The sequence below is a fragment of the Pristis pectinata genome, chromosome 12, assembly GCF_009764475.1.
Source record: "Pristis pectinata isolate sPriPec2 chromosome 12, sPriPec2.1.pri, whole genome shotgun sequence".
Classification (NCBI taxonomy): domain Eukaryota; kingdom Metazoa; phylum Chordata; class Chondrichthyes; order Rhinopristiformes; family Pristidae; genus Pristis; species Pristis pectinata.
Window position 1 is genome coordinate 29,202,040 of NC_067416.1, and position 18,108 is coordinate 29,220,147.

Consider the following 18,108-nt stretch of genomic DNA (forward strand, 5'->3'; position numbering starts at 1 on the left):
ATTTTGTAATAAAATCAGTATTTGGTGTTGAAAAGCTTCTGTTAATATATTAATGATTAATGACATTATTATGTTATTAATTGAAAACTTCTAATAAATTTGTTTACACAGTGGCAGTTTAGCTTAAAATGTTGATGAGTAACCATATGCAAGCCCATTAATATTTCATAATTCTAATCTCCTGTAGAATGCACCCCAAAACTAAATTTAAACATAGTGATACAACAATTTAGTTCCTTTTTCATAATCTGAATGCCAGGAGTAAGCAGCACATAAGCAGTTAATGAAACAAAATATTTAAAAAAATATTATTTATTTTGATATAAATAGCACAAAGACAGCAGAGAAAAAGGAATACATTGGAGCTTTGTTAATTTAAAGCAATTATGAGTAATAAGATCACAAATCATAATTTTATCTAACAGGTTACGATATATCATGAATGTGTTGAATATAGTAACACAAGCCCATTGCCACTTTCCTTTCTGAAATATTACATTTGAATATTTTGAATAGAAACAATATCATGCATCTTCAAACATGCAAAATACCTTTATTCGAGAAGGTCAGTCATGGTCATTTACACATTCTATTTAAAATGGATATGCAATTTTAGGCCATCCAGTTAGGCAAGCAACAATCAGCAGAACATAAATGGTATCTAGCCAATTAAGCAAAGAATAATTGACAAGAGCTGTCAATATTTCTCATCTATATTCATACCATAGGGAGAAACCAGCAGCATCACTACCTTTGAAATATATTGTATATTGTTTTCTCCTATTTTCACCGAGGAATATTTCATCACTGAACAGGTTTCTATTTAATTTTTAAACTAGTAGTTCTAGTTTTGCTCACTCTAATGTATTGCTGTTGATTTTAATGTCCAGCATTTGCATAGAGTTTGGTTGCCCTGCTCACCTACTATGGCAGTAGATCACAAGCTGCTTTAATTAAAAAGGATGCCATTACAAAATCACAAAATGGATTTGATTGCTTTAACCTCAGTTGAATCAACTTGCATCTTCCACATGTTTTAATGCCAGTTGAAGGATTGTTTGACCATCCTGAAAAACCTCTCGTTGTGTTCTCTAAAGTAAGCGTGTAGCTCCTTCAGCACAGTACTGTTCACAACTGGGTGGGGCCGACCCTTGGATTCATGTAAACATCTTTCTTTGCCATCACTTCGAAGACAATAGAAACCCTTGGTTTGATTAAAGTAGAAATTTGATGTCATTATCTTAGCAGGAATGTTGAGAAATATTTCCACTTTCTGCAATTCTTCCAGTGGATTCTTTATAAGAGCACCACCATCAACTATATGTATTTGGTTCAGTGGAAAATACTGTAGCCAGTTACCCATGTGAATGTCATATAGACTTCTCTGAATAGCTTTGTATTTAGTATTAAGTGCTCCGTTTTTAATGACCATTTCTTCTATGGGTTGGACAGGCTTGTGGTTTTCCAGCCGATTGTAGTAGACTTGGGTGTAGTCCGATATCACTCTCTCTGTCGGGTCTCTCAGAATCAACAGCAATTTGGTAGAACTGTTCATGTCATGGATCCTTTTTGGAGCCTTAATAGATGTGAAATAGCCTGGGGTTTTCTCTATTGTGGTTTGGTGCGGATAAGAGAAAGGCATCAACTTCCTGTACCATTCTAGACCTTTTACATAGTTCTCATCCCAATCAAAAAAGTGGACCTCAGTAGCAGCAACCACAATATCAGGGTGAATGTCCAACATCTCCAAAAGAGCCCTGGTCCCTCCCTTGCGAACACCAATAATGATAGTTTGTGGAATCATTTGGCTTGTAATGGAATTTTGTGGCTGTAGTGACTTACGTTCAGTTTCATTGCCTTCTAATCCACCATGGTATCTTAATGACTGAAGCAATGTTCCGTCTCTCCACTGAGAACTTCCAGAGTGCACCGAATTTGTTTGGGCTACCAGAAGGAGAGCCCCCACCAGTAGGTAGGCCATGGGGAGAAAATGTGCCCAGTTAGCAGTAAGATCTGAAGTCTGTTGTTATCACTTAAATGCCAGTCAACACTTTCAGATGAAATGACGTGAGCAGCAATACACGAGGATGAATTTGGAAAGTTGCCTTGAGCTGCATCTGCCAAAGATGAAACCAACAGAATGAGTGACATTGAAACAGAATGTAAAACTATGTAAACACAAGATGACTTTTTTTCAGAATCTTAATCTCTTTTGCACACATTAATTATGCATCATCATTTTCCCATTGGACGGTCTGCACATTTTAACAATTGCAGTATTATACAAGATGATGGTCTGGAAACCCAACAGTGCTGAAAACACTGAATCACAATACCAGTATAGCCCACATTGGTTTGACCTGGTACAGCTTGAACTTGAAATTCATTGAAGTACCTGACTGAGATGATTGCTGCAATGAGCTAGTTCCAAGTGTGCAGCTTATTGCATTGACACTCATTCAGGGGCTGTTATTATGGGTTTGTCTAACACCAGCTGCACCAAAGTGGTGTCGATTTAACTTTGTCTGAATGCCTTAAAGAAGCAGTTCTCATTGACTCCAACCACTGCTGGAAATCATTATAATGATTTGATGTAAGATATCAGACCATGGACAAGAGTGGCACCTCAATTTTCTGATGCTGCTTTCGAGATTTTAATCAAAGAGCTGGACTGAAGAAAGAAGGTTCTCTAAGTCAAGGAGCTCAGGATTCCCTGCAATCAACTGACTATAAAACTGCAGAGGTAGGACATAGCCAACGAAGTCAAAACCAAGACCAAGGTAATATGGACCTGGCTACAGTTCTGCAAAAAGTTTAATGAACTTGCAAGAAGAGTGAACATGGTCAGTGAACATGTTACAAATCTCATTTCTCCAACTATAATAATGTATTGATGCGCTTCCCAATGTTATGCACCACATTCATTTGGCTAAAATATTATTCGCAATTCCTATGTAGCATTTGAATGTCCTACTACACCCTCATAGATTTATCACTACTCCAACACACACACACACATTTCACAGCTTACATTTTCACCTTGATAGATGCACTATACAGGTATACTAGTCAGCACTTTTTCTTCCCTCTGACAGGAGACACAAGAGCGTTACACTGCTCTTGTTATCAACAATAGACTTCTGGCTGGCATCACTGGTGCAAAAAGTTCAGTAGTCTGCAGAAGACTTTTCTAAATATGAATGGTTGCCAAAGAATCCATGACCAGTAGGGATACAGAGATGATTGAAGATGAGGGCTACTATTTAAGGCTTCTTCTCACATTGCACTCTCTGCTGCCATTCCACAATCTCTTCTGATTTACAAGATGCAGGTTGTTTGAGCATGCACTTGTGTGATTTCTGTCTCTGTCTTTCTGATTGCAGAGTTGCAGAACTCATTACACACCATGAATCATCAGCGGATTGCAGTGAATGTTCAGAATGGTTGATGGGGTGGCAACCAAATGGGTTGATTGTCCTGAAGGAAGCAGGGAGGTGCACTCAAATAGACAAATAAGGAGCATTCTTTCACAGTCCTAACATGTGTCTTGTGGATGGTGTAAAAGGCTAAGTTCAAATGCAGAATACACACCCTATTGATATGTTCTTGCTGCCACAGTCATGAAGTGTCTGGTACAGGGCAGTTTCTGGTTGATGGCGATCACCTGAATGTCTTCCCTGCTCCTAAAATCAACCATAAAGAACATCTAGCACAGAGCAGAACTGCAGAGGAGAGGAGGGAGAGCTTTCTCAGATGGATCCTACACAAGCCTTGACTTGCCCTGACCAGCTGGAGAACATGACCAAGGAAAAGAACATGAGTTGCCAAAACTAAGATGACCCACTGCTCGTTTGCAGCCTTGTTCCAGTTCCTTTGGATAATTTGTCTATTTTCATGCATTTGAATACTTATGGTAGTAGTTGTCTCTTGGAGAGCCAATAAACTGCACTAATCTGCAGTACTGTCCAGGCAACCTGAATCTCATGAACTTGACCAGATTGAGAAATACAATTCTGAGTCATTTAATCAGCATTCCTTGATGTTTAAGAATAGCTCTGCTGAAAGACTACTTTGATGAACAATTTAGAAACAGCTAAGAAATCATCAATTTTACATTCAGAATGTACATTACACTAAGTCATAATTAAATTTTCAAATGCCAATTTCCTAGCATATTTACTTTTGCTAAAGGAAGAAATGAATGAAGCAAACTTTGAAGACTATCAAACACTTCAAACTAAATCTCATTTATCTTTATAAATAATGTATGTCTTAAGCTCGGTTATTTACTCCAACAAAAGCAGATGTGCATCAGCTCTGGAAGCACGATGGATCAGGCTTGCAAGCCCTTCTGGAGTATAAATGCACAATATAATCCATATAGGACTGGGTTTATTCATATTTCATAGTGATTTAGAAGGAGGCCATTTGAGGCCATTTGGCCCATTGAGTTTATCTGGCTCTCGGAGAAATCTCATCTCTCCACTTATCTCCTTGTAACTTATTCTAACACCCCCTGCTTCTCCCAGCCACCTACACTAAGGACAATTTATAACTTATACTCACCAATTAACTAAACAACCAGCAAGCCTTTGGGATGTGAGAGGAAACCTGTGCATTCGGGGGAAATGCAGACTCATTCACAGGGAGAATGTGCAGACTCAACACAGACATCACCAAAAGTCAGAATCGAACATGAGTTGCTGGAGCTATGAGACAGGTGCATTATCTTCAGTACCACTGTGCCAACCCCATATAGATTATTAACCAGTTAGACTTTGGTTAGTTACTCAACAGCTAGGATGTAATGCAAAAATGTCAGGTATTTGAAGTAAAATCAGGACTTTTTTTTAAATGAACCTTTCATAGATTCTCATTGAACATTAGATGCATCAGTTTTATTCATTGTAGCTATGCATGCTTCAGATACAATGTCAAAATAACACAAAACTACTTCTTTCACAAAGATTTACTTGTGCAAATCCATGTTAATTTCAGCAATTTTGGTCATGAGAATGTTAACCCAGTCTGACCAAGAAATGGAACTTTTAGAAAATGAGTCACTAACCTTTGGTGTCAGTTGAGAAGTGGTAATAAATGTGTAGTTGTTAAGATTTCAGTAGCTCTCAAAAGCAAAGGGGCACTTAGCAGAGGTGCAATTCAGAGGTAGGAGGGTTGGGAATTAGAGTCCTTAGCAATGTTATTTTAGTTCTCTGTGGTTGGAAATAAACTTTCCCTGGAGTGAAACATGAAAGCAATCAATTTTGGGTCATTTTGTGTCATTCTACCAGATACTTTTTGGTTTGAGTCAGGTTTGCACGTCTGATTTCAGCATCTCTGATGCACTTCAGAAGAGCCATTCCTGTTCAATGCTCCCCATGGAGGATTGAGGAGGAATTAGTGCACATTATCCAGGGAGTGAGCATCATTGGTAGGGGCAGGAACAGTAGTGCAGTGGTTAGAGTAACACTATTACAGCGCCAGCGACCCGGGTTCAATTCCGGCCGCTGTCTGTAAGGAGTTTGTACGTTCTCCCCGTGTCTGCGTGGGTTTCCTTTGGGTGCTCCGGTTTCCTTCCCCATTCCAAAGACGTACGGGTTAGGAAGTTGTGGGCATGCTATGTTGGCGCCGGAAGCGTGGCAACACTTGTGGGCTGCCCCCAGAAGACTCTACGCAAAAAGGTGCATTTCACTGTGTGTTTCGATGTACGTGTGACTAATAAAGTTATCTTATCATTCATATCATGATGTTGGACTGGGAACCCGCTAAAGTAAGTCCCAGACCTCCACTTATCCCTTAGCCCATCTCTCCCATTCACTGGTCTCTCTGCTGACCCTCAGTTTGGCTCAGACCCAACCCCACTCCCCTTGAGTTCAGTCCTTGTTCTGAACTCCCCCCCCCCCCCCACCACCCTCACCGCCAATCTGAACCCTTGTCTGATCACTGACCAAGGTGCAGAATCTCAATCTTGAGCCCAACATCCCACATCAACATTTTTCAACATCCATGGAACCTGCCATTGGTGACGGTCTCTGAACACTGTGGTTGAGAATTGATAGCATTGATGTATGTTCAGATGCCTTTTACTTGATGCCAACTCCATCTGTTACATGGGAGCTTGCCCAGAATGAAATCCCGCTCAATATGACAGGAAGTAGAGCAGTGACACTGACTTAAGGTAATTCAGTTTTGTGTCAAAACCAATGTTAATTCAGTATCAAACTGTAACTATAACAGCGGAAAAGTCAAGATGATTGACAATGAGGATTGCTATCAATGGTCTTGCCTTAGGTGCTTGTGAGTGCTCAGGCTTAAACAGATAGGTCGGGGTTGTTCTTGTTGATTCAAATGGAGGTACAACTCTATTCATCTACCACCTTGTTCATGCTCAGAGTCAAGGAGACTGGCAAGTGAATTATTTTAAAATCAATGTCCCATTAACTGCTTGAATGTTTCCAAATCAATTTTTTAGCAAGCCTCGAACTAAGTGGAAAGGATGCCTGGCCACAACCAACAGGAGTTTTATTTTAATGTTAAAATTAGAATCCTCCACAGGATTTGCACCATTATTTTTATCTATTACAGGGTGCACCAAACAAGCTACGCTCACTGTTATGGGAATCTAATTGGCCTAAATAGTCATCCTTATAGGGCCTTTCTTAAGCAATTAACTTCCAGATAGAAAAGTGATCCTTGTGAGCCAAGAGGAGTATTAATCAAACACCAAATGCCTTACCTTTCCTACTTTTCCCTCAGAATGTTAATCCACCAGTCCCATCCTTTATTGATCACCAATATGTTTGACCCACAACACACTGGGCTTCCAACCAGCTGTTCTCTTTTCCCCAAAACCCACCAAGCTCAGTCTTGTTCTTTGAGGAAAAAGTGCAACATCTGCTCAACAGAGCTAGAAACCTCAGGCACCACTAATGTTCCACCAGTAGGCCCACCACTGAAATGGTCATTGGCATACAGAGAGCATACCTGTGTGTTACAATTTCCTGGCCTGGCATTTATTGGTCTGAAATACTACTGAACAAAGATCAAATTAATTTAAGCAGGCTGGTTATCTTTACCTTGACAAAGCATTCCATTGCATCTTTCTTAATCCATTCCCATTGGATCCTTTCCCCTCACCTCCATCAAGGAGTCCTCCTCCAAAGTCTCTCTTCCACTATCAAGCTGGAAGGAAGAAGGCCATTCAGCCTTTTGTGGCTGTACTGGCTCTGGAGAAACAAAGGACTGCAGATGCTGGAATATCTGGATGAAAAACATGATGATGCTGGAGGAACTCAGCAGGCCAGGCAGCATCCATGGAAAAAAGCAGGCGTCAATGTTTGGGGTCAGGACCCGAAATGTTGACCCCCTACTTTTCTCCACAGATGCTGCCTGGCCTGCTGAGTTCCTCCAGCATCATCGTGTTTTTCATCTGTATGGACTCTATGTAAGAGCAGTCCAGCTAATTCCATTCCCCACCCTCATAGAACATAGAACAGTACAGCACAAGAACAAGCCCTCGGCTCACAATGCCAGAATCCCATCTGCTGCACAAGGTCCACATCCCTCTAATCCCTGCCTGTTCATGTACCTGTCTAAATTCTTCTTAGACGCTGCTATCATATCTGCTTCCACCACCTCCCCTTCAGCACATTCCAGGCACCTACCACCCTCTGTGTGTAACAAAAAACATGCTTGTTAATCTCCTCTAAACTTTATCCTCTCACCTTAAACCTCTGCCCTCCAGTATTTGACATTTCATTCCTGGGAAAAAGATTCTGACCATCTACCCTATCTATACCTCATAATTTTATATACTTCTATTAGGCCACCCCTCAGCCTTCTACACTCCAATGAAAACAATCCAAGTTTGTCCAACCTCTCCTTATAGCTAATACTCTCCAATCCAGGCAACATCCTGGTGAAAGTTTTCTGCACCCTCTCCAAAGCCTCCATATTCTTCCTGCAATGTGGCAATCAGAACCGCACACAATAGTCTTCCAAATTCTTTCATTTTGTATATTCATTCTGCTACTTTCTGAATGTTGTGATTGAACCTGTCTGTCCTCCCAGCCCTGGCAGTGTTGTTCTGAATCTAACAACTTGCTGTGTAAATTTCCCTTCCACGTTCCTTTCTGGTTCCTTTGCCAATCAGCATCATCTTATGTCTCCTAGTTCTTGATCTATCACACCCTTCACACTGCATATTTCTGCGGCACTTTTGTAGTCGATCTCCTTATATTAATTTCAGACTACAGCAATAAACCAGAATTGAATAGATTGGGGATGTGCCATACATAGGAGGAACAAAATTACAAATCGAGAATTCACAAACTACCAAAAAGAGACAGTAAGTGGCTGAAAACAATGGTTAGGTTGCAAAAGGCTTGTTGAGAATCACTCTGTGTGCCATGTTACTTTCAAGCTGAGCTTTTAATACCAGAAGTTAGTGCGCTTAATTTAACCCTTTAACCCACACTGAGTTTTTGATGGGAGAAGATGAGAGGCCAACCGCAGGACACTGAATGATTAGTCTCAGGGTAACACAGAAAAGAATGAGGGTGGCTGCATGATAAAAACAGCAGTGCTGTCTATACTACTGCACTTCTTTTAGTGCTCTTCCTTGCCATGGTGTTAACTATGCAGTTTTTGGCATCAGCCAAGGCAGGCAGAGGCTGACTGTTAAGTTGAGATACTAAGATGCAGCAACAGCAGTTCTCAGCCGTGCATTCTCATTATACCTGATCCCTTTATCTTATACATTCCATCTGCTTGTATGTTGTTGATGCATGTAATAATTCTAAATACACGTGTCAGATTCCTGCCTCTGTGAGCGCAAACCTAAAGCACAAAATCTAGCTTCACAGCTGTGCACAGACAAGATATCATCCTTGCTATGTACTTTTGCTAGTGTAAGGGCCAGAATTATAATCAAAGCTCAAGTGAGGTTTCATCAAAATCTTGAATAACATTATTGTCTTGGCCCTATTTTTGAATTAAGCAGTCTGGACAATCCATCCAGGAAACTGCTCACCTTGGCTCTAAGCACCTGACAATGATCTTGAACTATTAGGAAGTGGTCAGCAATCTTTAGGGGTTTGTCAATCACTGCACCTGAGATGCTGATTTTCTTCGAGAATATTGATGTAACACTGATGCTGGTATGAATTGCTGATATTCTTATGACACATTGAAGGTTGATGTGAAATGCTAATTGTTAGCTTGTTCCAGGGAGAGCAAAGCTTCAGAAAAAGCTGACAAATATTTGAAGCCTGACAAACCATCATTTGCAGATTAAGGCTTTATTGAAAAAGAAAGAAAGGAAAATGTCTGAAATTGTTCAGCTACCCATGCACATGTAATTTTTTTATTCCATTATTTGCTATTTCATTGAATTTGTGTTGAGTTAAAATGGTGGCATTACATACCCTAGGAATATTAAATATATGCATGTAACTCTACTAAAGAACACCATCAGCCCCACTAAAATGCCATATACATCATCAATAGGACAATTGGCTAACTCTAGATCTGTGTGAATCAAAGAAGGAGATATTAGTGTCTGATTGTCTAGATTATATCTTTGATTTTGTACGGTCCTACTTTCTAATCATTACTACCAACACAGTTGGATTAGATCTTAGTTAACACCTATTGAGATTTTGAGGAGAATAGAAGAGTCCATTGTGTGGAAAATATGAAGTTTAATTCCAGTACGTTATACAATTTTAAAGGGATGCAAGCCCAGTGAGACTCAGGGGTGTATAAACATAGGAAAACTATGGAAAAGCACATGGAATCCTTGCCTTCATTGGTAGAAAAATAGAGCTAAAGGAAGGAAATTTTGCTTAACCTTTATAAAACATTTGTTAGGTCTCAGCTGAAGTATTATGTTCTATTCCATGAATAAGACCTGAAGAAGGATGTCAAAGCCTTCAGGAGGTGCATAAGAGATTTACTGCAATAGCACCAGTGAAGAGGGATTTCAGTTACGTGGGGAGGCTCAAGGAGCTGAGATTGTTCTGCAGAGAGCAGAGAAAGTTAATGGGTAATTTATCAGAGGTGGTCAGAATCATGCATGGGCTTAATACAGCAAATAAAGAAAAACTGTGTCCATTGGCAGAAGGATCAGTAGAAATGTTTCATAGATATTTGGAAATTGGAAAAAGATTTTTTTTACTCTGATATTTTGTGATGTCGATTGCACTATCTGAAAGGGTGGTAGAAGCAGATATAATAATAACTTTCAAAAATGAGATGGATAAACACGTGACGGGAAAATATATAAGGTTGCAGGCAAAGTGCAGGGGACTTGCAGAATTTGGATAGCTCAGTCAAAGTGCTGGCTGAAACATGATGGGGCACTCAGCCTAACTGTACCTCTTTGGCTGTGGAAGGAAATTAAGGTCAGAGTCCCACCTGGAGCGAGAGAACCCCAGAAGCCCCATGCAGTATAAAGGGGATGAAAGTTTTGTGAGAAGGGGGTTTCATTTTCCTTTGTACTTGAGAATCGGGTATTACTAGGACTAAAAGAAAGAAAATTATCCACAATATCTTTAAAATATATGTGCCAAGATATTGCATTGTGGAGCAGTAGAGTTTTGTGTGCAATGGCAATTTAATTCCAATGAAAAATCATGAAGGAAAATCAAGGTCCCTAATTTTCCTTTTGTTTTCTCCATGAAATTGTGGCCAATAATAAGCACTGCATGCTTAGAACTTGCTTTGAAAATTTTGGGTCATTAAGATAAGATAAGGTATCTTCACATGTACATCGAAACACACAGTGAAATGCGTCTTTTGCATAGAGTGTTCTGGGGACAGCCCACAAGTGTCACCATGCTTCCGGCGCCAACATAGCGTGCCCACAACTTCCTAACCCGTACGTCTTTGGAATGTGAGAGGAAACTGGAGCACCCGGAGGAAACCCACGCAGACATGGGGAGAACATAGAAACTCCTTACAGACAGTGGCCGGAATTTAATCTGCTACACTACCGTGCCTGGCCGAATGCGACTAAAGGATGGTTCAGGCCACTTAGTTAAAAATGGGACTTCACAGCACTTATAAGGACAACTTTAGCTTAACTTAGAAGGGACCTACCCTAAGCAGTACCCAGCCTGTAGGTCTAATGCTGGATACTCACCTCAGGTACATTAAATAATTAAGTAACGTACATACCCAGTGTGAAAGATCTCCTTAGGGTCCCCCATTTCTACTTAGTCCTGATACCAACTCCTCCCTGCTTGTGATTGTTTCCCGGTAAGGGTACCACCAGACTTAAGGACAGCTTCTACCCCACTGTGATAAGACTATTGAACGATTCCCTTATACAATGAGATGGACTATGACCTCATGATCAACCTTGTTGTGACCTTGCACCTTATTGCACTGCACTTTTTCTGTAGCTGTGACACTTTACTCTGTACTGTTATTGTTGTTACCTGTACTACCTCAATGCACTCTGTACTAACTCAATGTAACTGCACTGTGTAATGAATTGACCTGTACGACGGGTTTGTAAGACTGCACCTCGGTACAAGTGACAATAATAAACCAATAAACCCCACCATCCACCCAACTGTAGATGTGCAGACCCAATTGCATCTGCTTCCTACCCTGTCTGAACCCATCCTCTATTGACTCCCAACTACTGGCCCCCTACAAACTCTTGGTTGCCAGTGCCATACTGATCCCTGGTTGCCAGGCCATACACTCAGCTCTGGCTATCTCCTCTCCCCTCTGTGCCAGCCCCTCCGACCACCAACCCCACCCTACCCCACCCCCACCCCCCACAGTTTCTCCACCTACCAAGCCTTGACTGCCAGTCCCCCTCTGTATCCTTGAATTTTCCCTTCAACCAATTTCGCACTCTGGGACTTGACCTGTCTACAATAGGAGAGCAGACAGCCCTTCCCTTGGTGAGGACTGTTGAATTCTGAAAGATGCAGTAGCTGAGCTCTCAAACTGAACATTTGCAGACACACAAGAGACCGCAGATGCTGGAAATCTGGAGCAAAGAACACGAAACGCTGAAAGAACACAGCAGGTCAGGCAGCATCAATGGAGGGAAATGAACAAATAGTGAAGGGTCTCAGCCTGAAACCTTGACTGTTCATTTCCCTCTGTAGATGCTGCCTGACCTGTTGAGTTCCTCCAGCATTTTGTCTTCGTTGCAAATGGAGCATTTGTTGGCTCATAGTGTGCTGCCTCATTAACACCTCGTCATCAATGCCATTCATTTTCCAGGCCATGTGACCCAGTTGCTTTATGCGCCTTCCACACACTTTAATGTAACAAGCGTGAGTTCGATATTGGGAAAATCAACAGCAAAAGATTTTTGAAAGCAGGTGATTTGAAAGATGATGCTTTAAAAATGGCCTTCTTGGGCTTGGGTTGCTAAACAGAATTTCAAGCACTGATATCCTGGGGATTCCTTAGAGAAATTAAATGGCTTACGGATAAACTTACAGCAATTAACTTTTATATCAATTACATTTTTTGATAGCCAGAGGCAGATAAAAATGATTTATTCTATAGTTTAGATTAAAAACAAATCCACAGTTAATGTCAATTAAAATTTTGTGGCTAAAAGTCACCTTTTAAATATTAATCTATGGCACAAAAGCTGATAGTGAACATAGCAAAGCAGCTCTGGTTTCAACTAATACCACATTTATTCAATTGAAAGAAGGAATGAATTGTTAATAATCACTATTGTTCAGTTTTTATTTATGTCTGGTGTTGTAAATTAGGCTTTTTTTAGCGTATAATTGTTCTGCATGCTTTAAATATAAAAGACACTCTGTGTTGGAATGCCTGTTCGATTGTGAGTGTGTTTTTTTCCCGTTAGCTCCCCATACAGCTGGATAACATGACTGCAATGAAAGTAAAGAAACCATGTTTGTGCACAAAACACTTGGATGACAAACATCCAGTGTATCTCTGGCCACACTCGCATCAGAAATACTGTGAGAGCAGTAAATGGTAGAGAAACTCCTCATCAGAAGTGCACCCTCTTTGAAGCAACCAAGATTTGTCAACGAGAGAAGGGTAGGCCATGACAAAAAAGCAAAACTAGTTCAATCATTCAGTGTGGAGTTTGCATATTCTCTCTGTGACTGGCGGGGTTTCCTCTGGGTGCTCCAGTTTCCTCCCACATCTCAAAATGTCCAGGTTGGTAGGTTAATTGACTGTAGTAAATTGCCTCCAGTGTGTAGGTGAGTGGTAGAATTAGGGTGTACTTGATGGGAATGTAGGGAGAATAAATGGGCTGGCATAGGATTGGTATAGCAATGGGTGCTTGATGGTTGGCAAGGACTTGGTGGGCCAAATGGCATGTTTCCGTGCTGTATTTCTCTTTGATTTTATGACTCTTGGACATTGTACCCCATTCCAGATGCATCAACTGTGTTTGGCCTCAAGCTGGCGGGGGGGGGGGGGGCGCGGGGAAGGGGGGGAAGTGGGGGAAGGGGCAGTGACAAAGTGTATCCAGTTTCTACATTCAGAACCTTGCAGCACTGCCCGTGGACTCAATGTTGAGTCCTGGGATACAGTGGGTGACCAGTTGTGCCCACAGTGCACAGCTATGTGGAATGAGCTGCCAAAGGAAGTGGTTGAGGCAGGTACAATAACAACTTTTTAAAGACGGGTACATGGATTCGGAAGGTTTAGAAGGTTATAGGCAAAATGGTAGCAAATGGGACTAGCTTGGATGCGGCATCTTGGTCGGCATGGACCAGTTGGGCCGAAGGGCCTGTTTCCGTGCTCTATAACTCTATGACTACGTGGGTGTAAAGAACAAGCTGACAAAATGTTTTGCTAGCCATCAGTGCAATCCAGCTCAATAATTGTTTTGTTCCTCCTTCTCTTTTGTACCCTTAATTATTTGAATGTTTTGAATGTTGTTGATCAGTTGCACAGTAGTGCAAGTTTTCAGTGGTGGAAGAGTTTCAAATGAGGAGACATCATTAAATGGTAAGAGGTCAGTCATTTAAAATGGAGAAGGCAGTGAATCTCTAAAATTCTCTACCCCAGATGGTTGTGGAGGCCAGATTATTAGAAATACTTAAGGTGGAGGTAGATAAGTTTTTGAAGGATCGGAGAATTGAGGGCTTTTGGGAACTGATATAGAAGAGGAATTGAAGCCAGTGTAGATCAGCCATGATTATAGAGATTGGCAGGGTAGGCTTGAAAGGTTAGCCAGCCTAATCCTGCTCCTATGTATTCTTGTATTTGAACAGAACTGTAGGCTCCAATTCACCAGCATCAGAGCCATAAATTGTCTACACTCAGAGGGGAATGCAACTGTGATGCTGGCTTTGTTGAAACCTTCACGACTCAGATTAAGTAACATTGGAAAATTTTTTAACTGTGGTTGTACTTAAGCCTTGTGGCCCACCCCCAACCTGTTCTTCCAGATTGTGGGAGGAAGATTACATTTATTCATAAAGGTAAGATTTTTGCAGAGGGTAAGGAGATCTAACAGTTTGATTTCAGCACGATTACTTGGCAGCTTGAGTTTGGACTTAATAGTAAAAATGTTGTCAGACGTGGCTAGAAATTCTGATGCATGGAATACATGTGTTAATGTGGTGCTGTGCTGGGGGTCCAGGCTGTGCTATCTTACAGTGCACAAGACGGAAGCCAATGTATATACTAGAACAGGCTTTATGCTTACAGTGAGGCCTATGCCTAAGGTGATTTGTGCAGTAGAATAGGCTTAAAAGCAAATATGCAATAAAGGCTACTTCTGCATGATTTCCCATAATTGAGGAGAGTGGAGGAAATGTGTTGGGAAGTGCTCCACACAGCTCGTTCAAGGCAGTAACTGATCTTCTACCGATTCCTCCTTTGTTCCAGCTTCCCAGCCTGCAAATTTTCATCTGGAGGTGATTCCTTCCTCCATCATTGTTACTAATATGGCAGGCTCAAAAAGTAAATAAAAACATGTACATTCAAGCAGAGAAAGGATGGAAAGTTGCAGACATTACCAGTTCATGATGTATGTCTTGATGTATAACAGAATCAAGATCATAGACAACAGCAATCCTTGTAACAATGTGAATTGTAATGAGGTTACAATTCTCTCTTGCCAATAGTGACACTTTATATGTTGGCATATCCTATAGGACAGCTGCTTCCAAGTATCCAATCCAGTGGTTCTTTATTTCTTAATGATCATATAGATTCCTCTGAATAATTATGTAGCTTGGACCATAACTCTAACATGTACACATTACGATGCAGCAAGGCAATTCCAGCATGATTATCTTGCTTCTTTATTATAAACTAAATATAAACTCTGTATTTTCTCCTTTTTTAATCTCATTGGTCTAATATTCAGCAGAATTTTTCTGAGACAAGGTAATGAATGATATTGCAGGTCCTTGTGGTGTGTGTGTCTTATAAAGGATCAGAATATGGCTGCCAGATTTACAAATGCACTTGGCCTCTTCACTTAATTATTCAGAAACAACGCAAGTCTACTTGATAACCGTACCTTCCAGTTTAAACAACTGACTGATGGCATTGGTGCCAAGGAATCCGGAGCAGGGTGGTCAATCTTTCAAAGCTGCAGAGCCTGGAAAAGTAATTGCATGTAAAGAATTATTTGCTGCCATTGATTCTAAATAGACCAGGTCATTGGTATTCAGTGATGTAGGAAATATACAACTGCAGTCAGTGACATAGTATCTAGATTAAGGCATTTCTAATTTCTTAGCCAATGGTACAGATTTCCAGAGACAGTCAGCTCTGGCCAATGTGAAGCTTTACCCTCATTCCTCTTCACAGTGAAGCTTACTCTGTAATTCCCCATAGTTCATGTCATTGAAGCTGTCTCAGGGAGGGAGGAAATCTATTGTATTTCATGTTAGCAGAAAAATAGAACTCTTTATCAGAAGAACAAAATAAAGTATTGACATGGATAACCTATACACAGCCTTACACTCAGACAATGCAAATCTTTGCTGCATTTGCTCTGAGATTTACTCTCCAACTCCTGAACATTATTCTCGACAAACATTCAATAACACTAGATCTTTAGTTTATATCCAACTCACCATATTTTTACTCCTGTTGACTGAAACTTTCCAGGTCCTTTCTCATTTTTCACAGGAAGCCATTTCCCACCACTTCTGCTTCCTTCTGCTCTCATTATACATCATCAAATTAGCCAGTGGGTGCAGCCAGGTCGACTGACACAGGGGTCAGTTCTCAAAAAAGGGAAGTTACATGCCACAATATTTGAAAACAATTAAGAAACTGCAGGCGATGGAAATCTGAAATAAAAACAGAAAATGCTGGAAAAACTCAGCAGGTCAGGCAGCATCTGTGGAAAGAGAAACAGAGTTAAAGTTTCAAGTCAAAGACCCTTTTCAGAACTGGAAAAATGTGAAAATGTTAGTTTTAAGATGCAGAAAGAGTTGTGGGGGTGGGGTGGGGAGAGGAAGATGGGGAACATCTCTAATACGTTGAGGCCAGAGTTGCCTCATCCTATAAGTTACAGATGAAGCCATCTAGTTGATAGATTCATGAGGTCAGTTGTATATAGGGAGAAAATAAACAAAGGGATAAGTAAAAGCTGTAAAATGCAGGTCAGGAGTGTTGGAAATGTCCAGAAGATCTGTCAGTGTCAGTGGAGAGAGAAAAACTGACTTAGTATTACATATGGATAACCTGGATGGAACTGGCCAGTTCTGGTACAAACACAGAAAGTGAGTTACCTGAAGTTGTTGAATTTGATATTGAGTCCTGAAGGCTGCAGTGTGCCCAGATGGAAGTGAGGTACTGTTCTGCAATGGACCTCATTATAGCAGTGCCAGTGGTCACAGACAGATAAGTCAGAATGGGAGCGGGATGGAGAATTAACGTGATAGGCCACTGGAATCTTAGGGACAATAGAAATGCCTTCACCTTGGGTGCAGAAAAGCCAGTCAAAGCTTCTAGAACATAGAACATTACAGCACGGTACAGGCCCTTCAGGCCACAATGTTGTGCCGACATTTTATCTTGCTCTAAGATCTATCTAACACGTCCCTCCCACGTAGCCCTCCATCTCTCTATCATTCATGTGTCTATCTAAGAGTCTCTTATATGTCCCTAATGTATCTGCCCCCACAACCTCTGCCGACAGTGTGTTCCACGCACCCACCACTCTCTGTGTGAAAAAAAAACTTACCCTTGACGTCCCCTTTATACCTTCTTCTAATCACCTTAAAGTTATGTCCCCTCGTATTACCCATTGTTGTCCTGGGAAAAAGTCTCTGACAGTCCACTTGATCTATGCTTCTTATCTTGTACACCTCTATCAAGTCACCTCTCATCCTCCTTCTCTCCAAAGAGAAAAGCCATAACTCACTCAATCTATCCTCATAAGACAAGGTCTCCAATCCAGGCAGCATCCTGGTAAATCTCCTCTGCACCCTCTCTAAAGTTTCCACATCCTTCCAATAATGAGGCGACGAGAAATGAACACAATACTCCAAGTGTGGTCTAACCAGAGTTCTATAGAGCTGCAACATTACCTCGTGGCTCTTGAACTCAATACCCTGACTAATGAAGGCCAACACACCATAAGTCTTCTTAACAACCCTACTGACCTGCATGGCAACCCCGAGGGATCTATGGACATGGACCCCAAGATCCCTCTGTTTCTCCACACTGCTAAGAGTCCTGCCATTAACCTTGTATTCTGCCTTCAAATTCAATCTCCTGAAGTGTATCACTTCACACTTTTCCAGGTTGAACTCCATCTGCCACTTCTCAGCCCAGGTCTGCATTCAATCAATATCCTGCTGTAATCTACAGCAACCTTCTGACCTATATTGTCACATTGCTCATTATCAAAGTGTTTCAGCTTTGCTATTTTACATTTAATTACATGATATGTAGAATAAAGAATAATAAAATTGTTATAGCACAAAAGGACATCATTCAGTCCATGAGCCCATGCTGGCTCCAGTCAGGTCCATTCTCCTGCTTTTATCTCATACTCCTGCAAATTACTTTTTCCTGAAATGGCTGGACAATTCCCTTTTGAGACCTCTGATTGACTCTGTTCCCACCACCTTCACAGGGGGTGAGTTCCAGGTCATAACCATTAGATTT

At 41.0% G+C, this 18,108-nt stretch overlaps 1 protein-coding gene across 3 annotated transcripts in view; it reads right to left on the reverse strand.

The window, feature by feature from the left end:
• Nucleotides 1-465: 465 nt before the first annotated feature.
• Nucleotides 466-18,108, reverse strand: part of LOC127576793 (heparan sulfate glucosamine 3-O-sulfotransferase 1-like) — a 108,281-nt gene continuing 90,638 nt past the window's right edge. For 2 of the 3 annotated variants that reach the window (XM_052027538.1, XM_052027537.1), the window contains 2 exons: nt 15,500-15,580; nt 466-2,117 (listed from right to left, as the gene is read on the reverse strand). In XM_052027538.1, the coding sequence (XP_051883498.1) occupies nt 1,037-1,981 (945 nt within the window). In that variant the 5' untranslated portion in view covers nt 1,982-2,117; nt 15,500-15,580 and the 3' untranslated portion in view covers nt 466-1,036. The remainder of the gene's footprint in view (nt 2,118-15,499; nt 15,581-18,108) is intronic. The other variant, XM_052027539.1, reaches the window with a different exon arrangement.